The following is an 18,280-nucleotide window of genomic DNA, read 5'->3' on the forward strand; positions in this document are numbered from 1 at the left end:
CAGACTTCATTTATAAAGCAAAGTTCAAAGACAAAATTATTAAGAATTTCAAGATAGTGACCACAGACTATGAAACCCCAAGTGCAGGGCCATTCTGGATATGACTCCGCGGGCTGCATGACCATGAAGCAGGCCCTGCATATATATGTACATGTGTAACCATATTCACACGTGTCTATATCCTCATGTACCATCACCGAGAGCGGGGTATAATGTTTCCAACACTCTGGAAGGTACTCTTGTGTCTATTCCCAGGCAACCCCCTCCCTCTGCGCCAAATTAAGCACTTCTCTGACCTCCATCACCATAGATGAGTTGTGTTTGTCCTTGGATGGTGTAGGAATGGAATCATACAACATATCGCCTTTTCTGTTTGGCTTACTTTGTTTATCATTTTGATTGTGAAATTCACCTCTGTGGTTGCACATACCAGGAACTTTTTTTAATCGCCGTGTAGTTGTTTCATTGTGTGAGTATATCACAGTCTACCTCTGATGGGCATTTGAGCTTTTCCTATTTTTGTCTGTTATACACAAAGTCTTCCTGATTTGGCCTTCCAAGCTAGCCCCGTGTCCTTTTGACCTATCCCATCATTTTTCATACTTTATTTTTTTGCCCAACAAGAGTTTTAGGCTTATTTTGTACTTTTTTTTTTTTTTCTTGCCCAGCCCTGGAATTGGCCTTTTCCCCAAGAAAGTCTGGTTCCTTTTGCTTGGGAGGTATTGAGAAACCGATATATGGGCTCTGGGTGTGCCTAGTTATTACTGAAATACCAGTACCTGAAGGTCTTTTCAGCAAAGGTGAGAAATCGGTATTTTTAAAAATCATAAATTCATGTCAGTGCTTCAAATTCCAATCCAAGACCATCTCCCTTGCCTTCTCCCATAGTGAGAGCCCTCATCTGAAACATGAGGGCATTCATTCATTCGCTCATTTCCTACAGCCTTTGGCCAGCTGTCTGTGCCATTACCGAACTGTTCTTAATGTCTTGGGGACTTGGATAGTCTTTTGTTTTGGTAAAGACAACCACAAGACTTCGGACTCAGGGTTACTTGCTCTTTCCTCTCTCTGTCCACACGGCCCATGCCTCCCTGCTCATGTGTGTATGTCCCTTGCCGGACTCGGAAGTGTCTCATTCCACAGCAAGGAGAGAGAGCAAGGAGGTCCTGTCCACTTGCTTTACTCAGGATTCTTGCTGGTGCAGTTAGCTCTGTCCATCCTCCCAGTTATAGAACCTAGGGATAGAGACTATCATTCCCTTTTCACGGTCAAGGACACTGAGACTCAGAGAATTAGACCAGAACCCCCCGCCGGTTTCATCTTTGCGTTCCCCAACCCCAGGCATGTGGTAGGTGCTTAATACGTGTCTGTTGAGTGAACGACCGAATGTGGGGTCATGCTAACACCTCTTTAGAATTCGGTTGTTCTCAAATCGTAGTCGGAACAAGAAGTACCTTATCAAGTGCAGATTTCAGGGGCGCCATCCCGAGAGACTCTGTCTCTTGAGGTCTGGGGTTGGCCCTGGCATCTGAATCAACACTCCCCCCCCCCCCCCCCCCCCGCCTTCCGCCCGCATATGCTTCATAGCACCTGTCACCGCCTGCGATGATCTTGGTTACTGGCAAATATAAGCCCCAAGAGGGCCGGGTTTTTGCCTAGAGTATCTCGGGAACCCAGCCCAGGACCCGGTACCTATCAGATGGTCCCTCAGTATTTGTTGATGGCTCTGTAAGGTCACTTCTAGCTGGAGTGTTTCTGAGTCTGTGTCGAGCGCTTGTTGGATGACGGCGCCAGCGGGACGATGAATGAACGCGCGCTGGAGGGGACGTGGACTGCCTGCGGGTTGGAGGTGGGCAGGGGTCTGGCCCATCCGGGGCGAACGCAGCCCGGCCCCGCGGCCCTACGACGTCACGTCGGTGGAGGGCGGCCGGCGCGCGGCGGGCGGGGCCGTGACGTCAGACCGCGGAGCGCAGCCTCCGGGCCGGCTACGGTGCGGCGGCGCCGTGACGTCACGCCCGCGGAGCGCCTTCGCTGGCGGCGGGCGGGGCGGGACGCGGCGCGGGCCGGGCGGCGCCGTGACGTCACGCCTGCGGAGCGCCTTCGCCGGCGGCGGGCGGGGCGGGGCGCGGGCCGGGCGGCGCCGTGACGTCACGCCTGCGGAGCGCGGCGCGGCGGCCGGGGCGGCGGGCGCGGGCGCGTGCGGGGCGCGGGCGCGGGGCGGGCCGGGAGCGGGCGGCGCGGCTGCGGGGCCGGGCGGCGGCGGCGGCATGGCGGAGAGCGAGGCCGAGACCCCCAGCACCCCGGGCGAGTTCGAGAGCAAGTACTTCGAGTTCCACGGCGTGCGGCTGCCGCCCTTCTGCCGCGGGAAGATGGAGGAGATCGCCAACTTCCCGGTGCGGCCCAGCGACGTGTGGATCGTCACCTACCCCAAGTCCGGTGAGCCCCGCGCAGACCCCGCCCGCCCGGCTCTGCGGCGCAATCCGCGCCGTGGGAGGGGGTGGGGGAAGAGGGGGCTTCCCGTTGGGGGCGGGGAGGGCGGGGGTCGGAGCACTACAGGGCGGGGTGGGTGGGGGGGGGGGTCGGCCGGCGTTTGGGGAAACCGAGGCCGGAGACCTTTGGAGGTGGGCCCGGGTGTCCACGGCTGGACAGCGTCCGCTGGGGATAGAGCCCGTTCGGTCGGAGCTGAAAGGAGGACAGGCCCAGGGCCGCCACCCCTCCAAGCTTCCCCCGCCCGTTACCCAGCCCTACCCAGCCGGCTGTGTGACCTTGGACAGTCACTTAACCTCTCTGTTCTTGGGCCCTGTTCAGCCTTTGATGAGTGCAAAGTCCTGGTGGTTATTTGGGGAGGGGGGGATGAAACGGATGTAAGGGCGTCCCTCATTTCCTGCGTGGGCACTGGGTGGGGGATGGGACCAGCCATGCTCGGAGTGCATGCCCGGCTTTCCCTTGTTTTAGGGCCGCCTCCATCACCCAGGAATCATCAGTCAGGACCCAGGGCATCATATTTCCTAGCATTAACTAATCTCGTATTCACGGAAGGTAGAGACGGTCATCTTCACTTTACGGTCTAGGCAGTGAAGCTCAGAGAGGGGCAGTGGCTTGCCCAAGGTCACACAGCTGGTAAGTGGCCCAGCTGGGATTTAAAGCCAGGCTCGTCTGCCCAGGACTTGATGTTAAGAGATTATCACGTAGTGTCTCTCCTGAGGTCTGTAGGGAAAAGAGGCAGCTTTCCCGTTCTTTGAACATACCAAGGGTTTCCCTTATTGCCACTGTGTTGGAGACGGAGGGAGACCCCTGGATCCAGACTGTGCAGTGTGTCTGTAGCCTGGTGTAGAAGGTGGCCAGCCTGGAGGTCATGTCGGACCAGCAGCGGTACAGCTTGCTGAAAGACCTGTATGCCTGGCTCTCGTAGCTGTGCAGGGTCCCAGCCACCTGAGAGGTAGGCCTGATCCTCTGAGGAAGGTTGGGGAAGGGGCTGTCCGTGGAGGGGGTGGGGAATCTTGTTGGTTGGGGGAGCTTGAAGAAGTCTGGAGGTGCTGCCAGGCTGTCCTTGGGAAGGGGGAAAGGAAGAAGACACACACACTGTGCTTGCCATGGCCAAGGGCTTTCCTTCTGCTGCAGCCCCACGGCCCCGTGGGTATGGGGGCTCAGCATTTTTCAGATTTTAGGGCCATCGATATCATATGGCTGGAAGTCCCCCGGCCAGATGTGGGGCTGTACTTTGGACCCCCACGTTAAAAGTGGGACCAATAGAGACTAAAAAATCATCTCATGTCGGTTTCGGACAGGGTTTGCCTCAAAATGAATTGTGAAAAACTTGGTTTGGGGAGTGCGTTACAATTTTTGAATTGCAGATGAGAGGTTGTGCTTTTGTGTTCTTTCCTCCATTTTATGAAGTTAAGAAGCTGGTGTGGGAGGAGGCACGGACCAGGAGGCCCACTTGGAAAGCTGTGCCCTTGGAGCTTGTGGGGGATGCTTTAGAGGGACCCTGCATCGGGGGTCTGGTGGGTTTCTGCGGGGACCTTTCCAGGCACCTTGATGGGGAATGAAGCGTTAGTTTAAGGTAGTTTTCTAGATAATCCAGACTCAAATCTTGTTTGAACTTGCATCGTTCAAAGACAGATGGAAGCACATCGTGGACTTTTAATAAGGAGAATAAACATAGAGCTCTTTCCCTTGGTGACAGAAAACCCAGTGGTGGCCTTGAGACCCTTATGCCTTGTGTGAGACCCCTTCACACAGAACCCCAGAGAGCCACCTCTTTAAAACTTAAAAAAAAAAAGAAAAAATTCCAGCAGTCCTTATGGCCTCTCCAGGCTCTCACCCGTGCCTCTGAAGGCTTTCGCTCCCCCCACCCCACCGTTCGTGAAGTTTGTGACATGAAATGATCAAGGGGGTGGAAAAACTGGTCCCCAAAGGGTGCCATGAAGATTCCCTGCCAACCAGAGGAAAGGGCTCTGGAAGTCATTGCCAGTGGCCTCTGGTAACAGGAAGATCTGGTTCCAGGAAGCCACTACCCTGGGGCACGTCGGAGCCTTGGTTTCCTCTGCCATGGAATCTGCAGCTTAAACTGGGCAATTGCGGGGTGGCCCTGGCCCTGGGGTCTTGGAGGCCATTATCTTGAGCACAGGCCGGTTGTGGCTTAGGATACACCTGGAATGCTTTAGGAATAGGTGAGCGGCCGCTTACCCAGTCCCACATGTCAGGTGCTCAGCCCTCGGAGCTGTGGTTTCCGCAGGGGTGGGGGAGACCACCTTACCATCTTGATGGGCGGCTGTGAGGAAGAGGGGGATGAGGCGTGAGCACCCCTCCCCGAGCCAGATGCACGGTAAGCGCGAGGAAGGGTCGTGCTGCTGATGCGGGCCTTCGCTCCCCGGCACCTGATGTGCCCTGGCGCTTTTCTAGGTGCTGGGGGATCAGGTGCTGGGCTGCCGAGAGCCATCCCATCTGCTGCCTGCCCTCCGTGAGCACACTGTCTGCTGGGGGACAGGTAGCTACAGGGTGGCCGGTGCCAGGCTTGGGCAAGAAGCCAGAACTAGCAGAGGCCCCTGAGAGAAACCACAGGGCCACTTGGGTTTCCAGAGCCCACGTCTGGGAGATCGTGGTGAACGTGGAATTGGTCAGAGCTGGAAGGGCTTGTGGAGTCCTTGTCCCCTCCCCCCCCCCACACCGATGCAGAACAGGGGTTCACGGGGCCGGGGGTTTCTGGTGGTAATTAATCCTGGCTTTTCCCTCTGCACTCCAGCATGCTCCGGGAGTGTTTCTGTGTTTCTGACGTTTTAGCTCAGGTGGCAGGGTAGGACTGTGCTGCCCGGTTCAGTGGCCTGTAGCCATGTGCGGCTCTTTGGATTCGATGAATCGAAAGGGCATAAAAGTAGAAACTCGGTTCCTCAGAAGCACTCGTCATGTCTCGGGTGCCCAGTAGCCACAGGTAGCTTGTGGCTGTCATACTGGTCTGCACGGGGGTCCGAAACTGCCATCGTGGCCGGAAGCTCTCTGGGATGGCCCCAGTTCATCCGTGATCCAGGTATGGGGAGCCCACTGTGCCTTCTGCAGAGGACTGTTCTCTTTATCTCCGTCCTCGGTTACAGTCCTTCATTTTTAGCACCTCTTCGATGCCACGTGTTAAATTCGATTGTCTGCGGAAGCGTCTTGTGACCGTGCGAGCTGGTCCCTGAAGTCACGGAGCATCAGCTCTGGGAGAGGCTCCTCGGCTGAAGCCCATGAAAAGTGAGGGGATGGGGCCTGATGGATTCAGTTGAGTCTTAAATCTTAAGACAGCTGGGGAGGCCGGGGGGAGGTCCTAGGTCCCAGGCCAGGCAGATGACTTTTCTTTGTGTACGCACGCCACCGGGCCTAGGAGAGGCCGATTGGGGAGTGTTGTGAATGTGGGGACGCTCTTCTCGGGGAGCTGGCGGTGACATTGGGAAGTCAGGCTCCTGATGCTGAAAGCCGACTGACCGGACAGGGTGGTTGTTCTCAAGGTCAGGTCAGGGGCCCGGGAAGGAGGATCCCTGGAGGACTGCATGGAGGGGGTGGCCGTATGTGGGACCTGGATGTGAAGCCGGGTGGGATTACCGACTACAGTCTTGTGTTCTTGGGATTGTTTCCTTTTTGTAGATGGATACAGGTCCGGAGAGGGGAAAGGCGGGGAGAGGGTGGAACCGGCATCTGAGCGTTTGGACATCGGAGCTGACCAAGCCCCGGAAGAGTTGGGGAGAGGTCACGGGGGTGGGAACTCGCATTTGGCCAGCACCCGTTCCGTGCCAGGTGCGTCCCGGGTGTTCACATGCGGCATCTCGTTTGCTTTTCCCACAGCCTGGGGAGGGGGCCGTTGAGCGCCTTGTGCGTGCGCCAGGAAGCGGGGGAACCGCCCCCCCCACCTGGAGCTCACGTTTGTTCCGAGGCCAGCGTGCACCCGTGTCCCTTTCAGTGACACCACACGGCGGCTAGTTACCCACCTTCCGGGGGCGAGGGCAGAGGCTTGAAGAGCGTAACAGGAGGTTTCGTTCCGAGGTGGCTGTGCTGTTTCTCCTTCCTCTCCCCCCTTCTCTTTTCTGCTCCTCTCCCTGCTCCTTCCCTTCGCTCTCACTCCGGCTACCTGCACGCGGTCAGGAGGGCTTGGGATCAGGGAAGAGGGCGGCACGTCCAGGTTCCTGGCTCGGCGAAGGGAGCCTCTCCCCTCATCGCCGCTTGGGCTTGGAAGAGAAAGCCCGGAGAACCGCTCTCGGGGTTCTGGAGAGAGAAAGGAGGCGGGGCCTCTGGGAGGAGCGTCTTTCTGACCCCAGCGGAACAGGAAGAGACTCCGGGCCCTCTCTGAGCTCCAGCGTCTCACCCTGATGCCTCATGTCTCTTTCGTCCTCGACAGGGACGACTTCTCCTGCCTCTCCTCCCACACGCACTTCGTTACTGGTGTCCGCTCGCTCGTTTGTCCCCTGGCTGCCCCGCTGGTGGGGAACGGGCTCCTGGGACCTGGGGATTTCAGCGCTCTACTGCTGAGAGTATAACGGAGCTGTCACAGAGGACTGCAGCCAGTGAGCGCTCGCATCCGTCCGCCCCTCTCTGCCCCGGCCGCATTCTCGGGAGTTCTTCCTCTCGCACCTGGAGTCTTTTCCCTTCCCTCCCCGCCTAGTTTACCTTTCACTCTGCAGCTAAAGTGACCTCTTAGAAACAACTCTGACCTGGGTCTCTCCCTCATTAGACCCCTTCACTGGCCCTTCTTTGCCCTCCGGCAACATTAAACTCCGTAGTCTGTCCTCCTGTGATCTGGATTTCACCTGTTCTGTGTCCTTACTTGCCAGCCGCATGGAACTGTCGGGACCCGTCGGCTCTTTCCCTCTTGGCTTCGCCCCCTCTCTCTGGCGTACTCTTCCCCTCCCACCTCCCCCGTTCCCTTCCCTCCGATTACCTGATGAGGACTTCTCATCTTCAAGATGCCACTCATCTGCTAAGCGTGGGAGTAAACATCGTTCCTGGGTCCCCCTCCTTGTATCGTTGGGCACACCAGATGTGTCACCCCATTGTCCCGTGGTTTCCATGGTTTCTGACGAGCGGTCAGTTACAATTCTCTGTCCCTTTGTGGAATGGGTCTTTTTTTTCCCTGAGCGCCTTCGAGATTTTCTCTTTATCGTTGATTTTCAGCACTTGGAATATGATGCGTCCGGGCATGTGGTTTTTGGCCTGGTGGAAGTGGATACTGATCCTGCTTGGGGTTCCCTGAGCTTCTCCGATCTGTGGTTCGTTGCCCTTCGTTATTTTGGAGGAATTCTCTGCTGTCGTCTCGTCAGAGATCTCTTCTGTCCCATTCTCTGTCTCTCTGCTTCTGAGATTCCAGTTCCACGTGTGCCAGATTGATAACTGTCTTACTACTCTTGGATGTCGTGTTTATTAACTCTCTGCATGTTTCAGCTTGGGAAATTTCTGTTTCCTTCTGAAATTTCTTTCTGAAATTTCCTTCAGGTTAACTGATTTTTTCTTCTGCTGTGTCAGATCCACAAAGTCAGGTCTGTGAGCCATTCGGAAGCATCGTCCATTTCTGTTTCTGTGTTTTTGTTTTTCCTCTAGCGTTTCCACTTCTGGTTTCCGTCTCACTGCCAAAATATCCTGTCTGTTCAGGCATGCTGTCCACGTTTTCCGTGAAGTCCTTTAACATATTAACCAGACTTACTTTAGAATCTCTGAGTCTGATTCTACTGATTATTTGGTCTCTTGACATGAGATAATTCCTTTTCCTTGCCTTTTTTAACGAGTAGTACTTTTTCAGTTGAATGCTGGACATAATGTACTGACTTTGGAGATGAAGGTCGTTTGTGTTTATGCTTGGAAACAGGCCTGCCTTTTTCTGCCAGGCCATTAGTGTTGGAGGGGAGTTGGTCTGGTGTGAGTTGGGCCGTGTTTGGGCTCTGTTGTTGCTCTGGTCACTTGAATGACCGCTGGTTTTAATTCCTGTAGCATCGCCTTGTGCTTAGCATGGGGGCTGAGTTTCCAAAGGACCTTTCCTCACCGTTCCTGGCCCACTTTCACCTTTGGGTCGGAGCCTTGGAAGGGTCTCTCCGCACATCCTTGTCCCTCCTCCGGGGGTAGACTGGTTACTTGTGGCTCTGATTCACTGGCTTAGAGAGGAAAGCTTTCCACGGGGAGGCCCTCTGTTGTCTGGCCCAGCTGCACCTTAAGGTTTCTGCCCCAGGCATCTCTGAGTCCCTGGGTTTTGGTGGGGCTCTCCCAGTGATCCTGCCCCCCCACCCCCACCCCCCACCCCAGTGGCGGCCAACTCTGCCTTGATGGTGGATCTTGTACAGGAAAATCTTACACCTCTCTTCCAGCGTTTAGGGGTCTCTGATAGAGCCCAGGAATGGTATCTGCCCCTCCCCAAGGGCAGCTTTCACCCATTCTAAAGCCATATTGGTTCTTCACCAGGGCCCTTGGGACAGCAGGGTTTGCTCTTCTGCCCCCCCCCCCCCCCCCCCCGTGTCTGAAAGCATTTTTCCCTAGAGGGAAAAGGATCCTGGCAGGGTTTTCCCTTTGTCTGCAGCCCCAGCAACTGGGGAAGTGTCTCTAGGCTGCCATCCCGTCTCTCTTATGTGCACCTGCGTAGGTCTGCAGAGGTGAGTCCGTTTGGTGCCAGCCCTCTCCTGTGTCTGGCTCCGCAAGCCCACGATGCACCACAATTTGCGAAAGTTTTACCTGAATTCTTCTGTCCCACTTGCGTGGCGCCTTGCTTCTCTTCTGACTCTCCGGAGGGCCTGTCTTTCTGGGGTTTCAGCTCCGACGGCCTTGGACTCAGCTGGGGGTCTTGTTCACACAGCCTTTCCTTGTCAGTGTGGGAGCCACCCTTTTTCCGGCTCCCTGCACCCTGGGGGAGGTGGCCCTGCTTCCCGGTACCTTGAAAGTCGGGTGAGGCAGTGGGCCTGCCTACAGCTTCCGGAATGTCAGACAGTGTGCAGTACAGCACGGTCCTCTGCCGTCGGCAGGGAGCGAGGGGACCCAGCATGGGCTTCCGCAGCGCGTTAAGGCAAGCAGAGGGGCCGGGCCGTTGGGAGGTGGAAGTTTCCCTAAGGACTGGAGTTTTTCGGAAGCTGAAGTCATTTCCGCTAGAAAGCCAGAGACCCCCAGCTTGGGCGTTGTGTGTGTTCCGTGGCTCACCGGTAGCTCTCGTGAGGCCCAGCTCAGCCTGGAATGAGCCAGGTTCCCCTGGGCCCCTGCCCCGGAGCGGCCGGGCAGCAGACTGGGTGGTGGCCGTGTCTGTCTTTCTTAAGCCCCGAGCAGACCAGGAGGTGCGAGCACGCCCCACGTCTGTGGTGTTGCCGTCCTCACTGCTTTGCCGGGCAGGGGGCCCTCTTGCAGGTGAGGAACCGAGGCCCGAGGAGAAGCTGGCCCGGGTGCTGGCAGCAGTGGGCGTGGCTCTGGCCGGATCAGCCCCCGGGGGCGCGTGTTGGGTAGGTTAACCTCCTCCATCACCATGGTCAGCCCCACGGTCACCACCGCTGACGCCTTTGGTAGCCAGGCGATAGCATTTAACCCGCATGGTGATCTTCACCTTCCAGGTGGGGAGACAGACCGAGAGGGGCTCATCGTGGCTCAGCATCGAGTGTTCGGAAGCGGCCGAACCAGGATTTCAGACACGGCCTCTAGAAGCCAGTGCCCGTGTGGCCTTGCCTTTGGCCGGTTTGCCTCTCCCGTGGAGGGGATAAGGCCAGCACATGAGCGGGCATGTCTGGGCCCTGGAGAGCCCGAAGCAAGGGCTGGAGTGGAGGGGTGGGGCGAGGTGGTCACAGGAGGTGAGGGGAGGAGGTACTCTGAGGCCTGGTACTCTTGCGGGTGCTGGGGCTCTGCCTGCCGGGAGCTCCAGAGACGGTGTGGGTAGGGCTCAGGGGGCTCCCTCGAGGGACAGGAGGCCGGCGCTCACCTGCCAGCTCCTGTCCCTCAGCGGGTGAGGGCGCCCAGGGCCTTGGCTCCTGGGGCTTCCTGGCCTGCTCCTCCAGTGGCTGAGCGGGAAGCAGGCAGTCCACTCGGGCTGCGGGTGACGTTCAGGGCGGTTGAGGCGGGTGGCCCGGACACTGAGAGGGTCCGCTGGGGGAGGGGCGGGTTACCAACACCTGGGCCTCTTGGGGGCGAGGCCCTCACCCTTTCTAAGTGTCCTGCTGTTTCGGGTGGAGGTGACACGCTCTGTTTCGCAGGGGCTTTTGGGAGGGGACTGACCGTGCTGATGTGCCTGTGGTGCCGTGCTCGGGCCTCGCACTTTATTAGCCGCTGTTTTCTTTGTCCCCTCTTTCGTGTCAGCTCCACCTGGAACGTTCTGTGCCGGTTGCTGCGTAAGAGCCCGTCCGGACTCGTGCCTTGAAACGACTCGGTGTCTGTTGTCACGGAACTTGGCCCAACCCGCCATGTGTCTGCGGGTCAACAGGAGGCTGAGGCTGGGCTTGGCTGGGCAGCTCTGCTGTGGGGGTCTCTTCCCTCGTCCAGGGACTGTCCCTCTCGGTGATGGAGCAGAGCACAGAAGGGCAAGCGGAAGCACGCGGGGTCGTGAGGCTTTGCCTTCCCGCCTGGGCCGTGGCCGGTCTCCTGGCTGTGCCCAGCCCAGCGTCCCCTTCTTCCGGGAGGGGCTGTGAACCCACGTGGCGAGGAGGGCGGTTGGGACCTGGGGGCCCGGTGGGGAGCGGGGTTCCCTCTGCCGTATGCCACGGCCACCCTGCAGCTCACTGGCTTGTCCTGTCCTGAGGCTCCTGTGTCAAATGCTGCTTTTAAAAAAAATTTGTTTTACTGTTTATTATTTTTGAGAGAAAGTTCACACAGGCAGGGGAGGGACAGAGAGAGAGGGAGACACAGAATCGGAAGCAGGCTCCAGGCTCCGAGCCGTCGGCACAGAGCCCGATGCGGGGCTTGAACCCACGGACTGTGAGATCATGACCTGAGCCAAAGTCGGACGCTTAACCGACTGAGCCCCCCAGGCGCCCCAAATGCTGCTTTTTTAAGTGGAGCCTCTCCTGACTTTCCTGGGCCCTCCTGGCGACAGGGCCTCTCTCTCGGGGAAGAGCCGCATGCTCTGCCTGGTGGGCTCAGCGGGCCTAGAAGCTGAGCTCCCGCAGTGCTGGCTGGGGAGGCCTCCCGGCCCCTCCCTCCCTCTGCCTCAGCCTCGTTCCGTCCTTGCTGTGCCGGGGTTGAGGGTTCGAGCCGTAGCTGCAAGTGAGAACGTGTGGCTCGAGGCCTTGGTCTTGCTGCCCGCTTGCTCGGTAAGAGTGGGGGTGTGTGTGGTGTGTGTGTGTCATTTGTGTGTGTGTGTGTGTGTGTGTGTGTGTGTGATGCGTATGAATGTTGGGACGTGGGGTGTGTGCACCGTGCGTGTTCCTGGGCGTGGTGTGGTGTGTATGTGTCATTTGTGTGTGTGTGTGTGTGTGTGTGTGAGATGCGTATGAATGTTGGGACGTGGGACGTGTGCACCGTGCGTGTTCCTGGGCGTGGTGTGGTGTGTATGTGTGTGCGTGTGGTGCACGTGAAGAAGCTCTCGGCTCCAGAGTCACAGTTTTGGGTTCTGGGCTCACGGTGTCGCATCTGTGGCCTTGGCCAGTTCACCTCTGAGCTGTGGCTCTTCGTGTGTGTGAGGTGTGATGACAGAAGCCACCTGGGGGCTTGTGCGAATCCACCGAGGACGGGGCTGAGTTTCTGCGGCAGCGCCTGGGATGCTGAGCACGGCCGTCGCTGTCACGGAGGTGACTGCTGGGCGCCCGCGTGAGTCGCTGCGGGCTTCTCGCCTCGGTTCCCCTTCCCGCTGCAGGCGTGGGACCGGCCAGCGCCCGTCATCTCCCGAGAGCCGACTCCCGGATGGGGACAGGTGCTTTCCCAGCGAGGACCTGGAGGCCACGTCAGCCTCTGTCGGGAGAGCGGGTCCGAAGGCTGGCGAGCGGCCCGCGGGAGCCCCAGGTCCTGGGTCGCCTGGGCCAGCTCCGCGAGGCGCGGCTTCGGACGCTGGGCTCTTGCAGTTTCTGGACGGGTCCCGCCGTAACGTGTCGATGCTCCCGGCTCCAGGACACCCAGGACGCATCGGACAGAGGGGGGTGGGTTGAACGCACGCGCTCTCCTCTGCTTCCTCTCACGACCTCGCTGCGTGACGATCCCGGGGTAGACACGGGGTAGACCGCAGACCAAGGAGTAGACCTGGGGTCGCAGGTGCCCGCGGATTCCCGGTGATCGGGTGCGGTGGTTGAGTGTCGTCCGCTGGCTTCGCTGGCGGGAGAGCCCGAGTGCCGGCAGCGGGAGGGCCGCGGGTGCACAAACCGGTTCCAGCCGCAGGGCTCCGGCCGTGGGGTGCACCCCGCAGAGGGTGGCAGCCACGATGGGGGGATAGACGGCAGGAGGCCGTTGCAGAGACGTGTTTCTTGGGGGAACTTGATCGGGGAGGCTGTGGATGTGGGCGCGCCGAGCACAGCGTAGGCTGGGCTGCGGTGCCCTATGGGAAACGAGGGTCCCGTGAAAGCCACGCCCTTGAAATGGAGGTTCCCCGCCCCCACCCCTGCTTGGCTCCCGGCATGCAGATGGTCCCCCCGGGACAGAGAGTAGAGGCATCTCCTCTGGAGCCATTGACCCCACAGACGACCGTGAGAATCTGCATGTGCTCAGCTGGGAGAGTCCCCGGGTGGGGCTGCCGCCGCAGACACAGGAATCCCCACCAGCAGGCCCTGCCCCCCGCACGGCCGCGTCTGGATCATTCTTACCTGCCGTTGGACTCGAGCTCACCGGGTCTTCAAGTCTCCAGAACGAAGGACAGAGACCTGTAAAAACCGACAGCAGGAAAAGGAGCTTGGAGGAATCCAGGGCGATGTATAGAGCAGTAGAAAACCTAAAACAGCAGAGCCCCACCCGCATCGTGACCCTCCAGAGCCACCCTGGAGAGCGGAGACAGATGAGCCTTCCCCGAAGAAAGCGACGGCACCAGGAGGCAGCAAGGACAGATCACTAAGGGGCTCTTAGGAAGCTGAGATTTTGAAAACTCAGTTGTGAGCTCTGGATGGTCAAGCAGAGGAAGTAGCCCGGGAAGTAGAAGAAACATTTTTGCAGAATGATGGCAAATAGGAGCAGAAAATAAGAAAATTGGAAGTTCTCAGGGCTGCCTGGGTGGCTCAGTTGGTTAAGCATCCGACTCTTGATTTTGGCTCAGGTCATGGTCTCATGATTTGTGCGTTCAAACCCCATGTTGGGCTCCCCACCGACAGCGCGGAGTCTGCTTGGGATTCTCTCTCTCTCTCCCTCTCTCTCTCTGTCTCTCTCTCACGCTCTATGTCTCTCAAAATAAATAAACCAAAAAAAAAAAAGGGAAGATCTTGGAGTTCCAGAAAGAGAACAGAGTATGTAAGAGAGAAGACTACAGAAACTGGGATGTCCAGAGCTAGAGGGCATGAGCTGGAGAGCCCCCGAGTGTCTGATACGACGAGTGGGTGAAAGCAGGCTGGAGGCCCTGTGGAGTCTCAGCAGGAAGAGGAGGCCTTAGTCTCCAGAGGCAGAACAGGCCACGTTCAAAGGCGTGGGACCTAGGAACTCAGCGTTCTCACCGTGCTGTCGCACGCCTGGGGCAAACGCTCTCCAGCCCGGAATTCTGTGCGCAGCCAAGCTTCCGGTCACGAGCAAGGTGGGCACGGTTGCTTGTCCTGCTCGGTCCCCAACTCAGGCAGCAGCCGGAGGCGGGCTCAGCCAGCGCGTGGGAAGACCGCAGTGAGGGCACACGGATTAAGGACGAGGTGCACCGGCCCGAGGAGATCCAGGAGGACGCTCGTGGAGAGCGGAGGGGGCAGCGGAATTGGCAGGACTGAGAGCGTCCCAGAGGGCTTGCCGCAGAGTCCCGGAAAGAGTCGCTAATGGCTACGGGGAAAGCGAAGCAAGCAAGCAAAGGCAGTGATTTACTCTGGGAAAGTCGACGTCTTGTGTAAGAAAGTAAGTGTCACCATGACACGGTGTATGTCGAGCAAAACACTCAGTTAAACTCTAGGGAAGACCAAAAATCATGCTGCGGCCACACTGGCAGGAGGGAAGCTTGTGAGTGAACTTGGCCAGGGCCTGTCTTCATCAGTTGAAAATCGGTAGACCCTGGAAATCACACAGATCGTGAAAGAACTCTCTAAGCACATTGGACATTTGAGGGTAAAAGACCAGCGGAGGGTTTGCTCTCGGTGGGACTGGGGCCGGGAGGAGAACTGGGTTTTCTGTTACTCGTCTTCCGGTGTCCTGTGGCTTTTTAGACCAGTGTGTGTCTGACCTTCGGAAGTGACAAAAGTGACAATAAAAGAAGGCCCCGGTGGTTTGGGGCCCAGGCCCGATTGGTTCTCACCAGAGTGCTGGTTCCTTCTGTCCCCAGAGTTTGGGTGGGAATTTTGATGGGCTCCATCCCCCGCGTGGTGACAGGCGGGCCCTCGATTCCTGGGGAGTCCCGCCCACAATGCCAGACACTTCCTAGGGGTCTGGCCCCAGAGGTCCAGCGTCAGAGTGCATCTCCGCTGTGCGAGCCGCGGTTTGGCTGGGATCAGCAGAAGCGCTTCTGGAAAGGATCCCATCCAGTTGACTCGAAAATGGAGCTGTTGGAAAGCGTGTGGCTCGTGTCACTCCCCCGGAAGGCCGCGCTGCCCGGCCGGCCCTCCCGGGTGTCTGGTCTGGAAGCCTGCCTCTCCTCTGCCTCACCTTGGATCTGCTGGCCGTCAGCCTGCCCCTGCTACGGGGCTCCTCCCGTGCTCGCCTCCCTCACAGGCCTCAGACCACAGGAGGATGGTTGGGGGTGCCGAGGCCCCACCCCACCCCTGCCTGCACTCGTCCATTTTGGCCCGGTGGCTGCTGGAGCGGAGCAGTGCCTTCCCCCCCATTTCCCTGCAGGCTACAGGCTGGGCTTCAACAGGGCTGGCTTTGCCCTCGTGTCTGCTGGACGTGCTCGGAGGCCACGGTGGTGGAGGGGGGGATTCCGTGGCCTTATTGGTGCAGGAGTCAGCTGTAGCTGTGGCCCAGGGCGTGGTTTCGACAAGAGGGGCCTGACAGCTTGTGTCCCTTGGGACGAGGGTGGCCTGGGTGGGCAGGAGGCCGTGCAGTGTGCTCGTGTGTGAGTGGCCCTGGTGAGTGGAGCCTGTCGTGGTGCTGGGAGCTCGGAGAGATCTTCATTTGCCTTGAGGTTCTCTGGCCTGGAGGAGGTCACCTTGTGGCCCTGACCCCGACAACCCCGTGAAGAAGAGAGGGGTGTTGCCGTGTTTTTCTAGTGGGGAGGGGTGGGGACTCCCCGGGCCGGCTCTCCGTGCAGGCTTCTTGAATGAATAGAGGGACATGTGGGGGAATAGCCCTCGGGTGGCCACCACCAGATCCCAAGTGAGGACTGTGGGCTAATCCCTTGTGGGAGACACGTGCCTCCACTGAGGGGGTGTCCCAGAGCGGGGGAAGGCGCTCCGAGCTGGGGTGCCCAGGCCGGGAGGGTCTCAGGGGAGAACCCACCTGGGTCTGGAGGATGTGTGGGTGAAGACCAGTCCCGTTTCCCAGGTGGGTGGGGGCGACTTTAGATGGCTTCGTTCCGTCATCCAGGCCCGTGTGCTTACTCGGCACCTCGCCTGTGCCGGGAGCCGTGTTAGGAGTGTGATGGGAGTGTGGTCGGTGGAGTAACGACCCCCGAGGTGTCCACGTCCTAATCCGCGAACCTGTGGGTATTTTGTCTTACGTGGAGGGGGAGGACGGAGGTTGCCAGAACTGCCCTTCGGGTGGGAGATTGTTCTGGATTATCTGAGGGAGCTCCGTGTGTGCACAGGGGTTCCTGGCAGAGGAGGCAGGAGGCGGGGTTAAGCAGTGTGGCTCCAGCTGGACAGGGGGAACGCCGACGTCCTGATTTGAGCCCAGCGAGGCCTGCGTTGGCCTTCTCACCTCTGGAGCCGCAGGACGGTAACTGTCGTTTGAAGCCACGGCGGCTGTAGAAACTAATACATAACTAAGACGTTTTCTCTGTCCTCGCAAGACCGCCGGTCGCACCAGGGCACCAGGTGTAGTAGGACAAGAGGGACAGGGCGCTGTGGGGTTGGGGGAGTGCTGCAGATGAGACAGGGGTGTCCGAGAAGGCTTCTGGGACCAGTGGCCCAAACGAAGACCAAGTCTAGGCTGGTCAGGCAGAAGGGCAGCCTGGTGAAGCTGGGGCCACGAGGGCGCTGAGCTCTGGGGGGGGCTGGAAGGCTCGGCCACAGCCCGGAGTGCCAGGGGGTAGAGGGAGGAGAAGGGCCCAGGGGGGCCGCTCCCCAGGAGCCGAGAGCCACGGGGACACGGCAGGTGGAAGGGTCACTGCAGCCGTGGTGGCCACGAAAGTGGGTGGAGGGGCCTGCTGGGCTCCTGCTGACGTCCGGGGCCCTGCTGGGTGGTGGGACCTCCGGCGGTGGCAGTGGACATGGAGAGGACGGACAGCAGGGAGAGGCGTGCGTGCCACTGGTGCCCGGCCGGACCCTTGTGGACGGTAGAGCCTGAGTTTGGTCTTCGGGAAGGGGCTTATGAGAAGGGTGTCTGGAACCACGTATGACTGGCCAGTGTCGTCGTTGCCGTCCTCTCTAGCTGGGGTTTCCTGTGACCATTCCGTCCCCTCTTGCCAGCTGGCTCTGGCCCCGGAGAGGCCAGGGTCTGCCCGCTGACCGTGTCCTATGTGCCGGGAGGCACGCAGCGTGGCCCCCCGTAGCTGGTGCTGAGGCCTAGGAAAGGCCAGGCCCAGTTGCTTGACCGGGAAGTGGACGAGGAGGGGCTGGAGGGGCCCCTGGGGACAGGCCAGCGGGGAGGCAGGTGCAGGGCCTCCTCCGGCTCCGAGGTGGCCAGCCTTCCCGAGTTGGTATTTACGGAGGCAGGGATGGGGCTTCGGGGACTGATTCGTCAGTGTTAACGTGCGGAGAACGTCTGTCCGGGCCCTGGCCTCTGGGGGCACTAAAAATGGGTCCTGAAGATGTCACTGGGAGAGGCCCGTTTTGGGAACTCTGCCCACACTGATTTCTAAGGGCGTGGACTCCCCGGTGCAGGTGCCCTGGGCTGTCGGGTGAACGGGCCTCACCAGGAGGAATGGGGTGGGTGCCACACACCAGCTGTGTGACCCGGGGCACGGTTTGGCCTCAGGTTCCTCATCTGTAGGTGGGGGTGATGGTCCCCCCCCCTTTCGGGTTGGTGGGAGGATCCTGTGGGTTAAGAGGTAAAGTTATTTCTGTGTGAATTTAAAAAGCCACCGCGCTATTTTCTTCAGTGCCTTTGCTCTGAAGCTGCTTCCTCTGGGAAGTCTTCCTTGACCAAGCTGTCCTCTTCTGATCACTCAGCAGCCAGCGTTTGTCCGTCCCTTCAGAAGATGTGAATTCAGCACGGCCAGGTGCCGGCTCTCCTGGTGCAGCAAAGCTCCTGTGTCTTTATGGTGGCGGGGGGCGGGCCCTTAAAGGAACGCACAGACTGTCCCGGGTTGTGGCGTGGCACGGGGACAGGGGCCATGTGGGAGCGTTAGACGTGGCCAGTCAGGGAGCCCTCACCCCCGGAGGACCTGCGGGAGGGAGGAAGGGGCCGCAGGCAGGTGCCTGCAGGTGCAGACAGGGGCGTGGGCTTGGCACGCTCCGACCTTCCAGGAGGCCAGTAGGAGCTCAGTGGACCAAGAGAGGGGGTGGGAGGGGGCACAGAGTGCCGAGGGCAGGCCTGCAGGCCGTGGGGAAGACTTTACCCCGAGGAGATGGGAGGCCCCCCCGGAGGGCCTTGGCGGTGGGGGGGGGGGGGGTGCCGGCTGACATCCGGGCTGGAATGTTCGTTCTCCTTTGTTGAGCAGGGG

General features: G+C 59.2%; 1 protein-coding gene across 1 annotated transcript in view; it reads left to right on the forward strand.

Moving 5' to 3' along the window:
* Window positions 1–2,198: 2,198 nt before the first annotated feature.
* SULT4A1 (sulfotransferase family 4A member 1) overlaps window positions 2,199–18,280 on the forward strand; it is a 33,557-nt gene continuing 17,475 nt past the window's right edge. Inside the window, exon 1 of the mRNA XM_058741082.1 lies at window positions 2,199–2,436. Within this exon, the coding sequence (XP_058597065.1) occupies window positions 2,268–2,436 (169 nt within the window). The 5' untranslated portion in view covers window positions 2,199–2,267. The remainder of the gene's footprint in view (window positions 2,437–18,280) is intronic.

This window comes from Neofelis nebulosa, chromosome 8, assembly GCF_028018385.1.
Source record: "Neofelis nebulosa isolate mNeoNeb1 chromosome 8, mNeoNeb1.pri, whole genome shotgun sequence".
Lineage (NCBI taxonomy): Eukaryota > Metazoa > Chordata > Mammalia > Carnivora > Felidae > Neofelis > Neofelis nebulosa.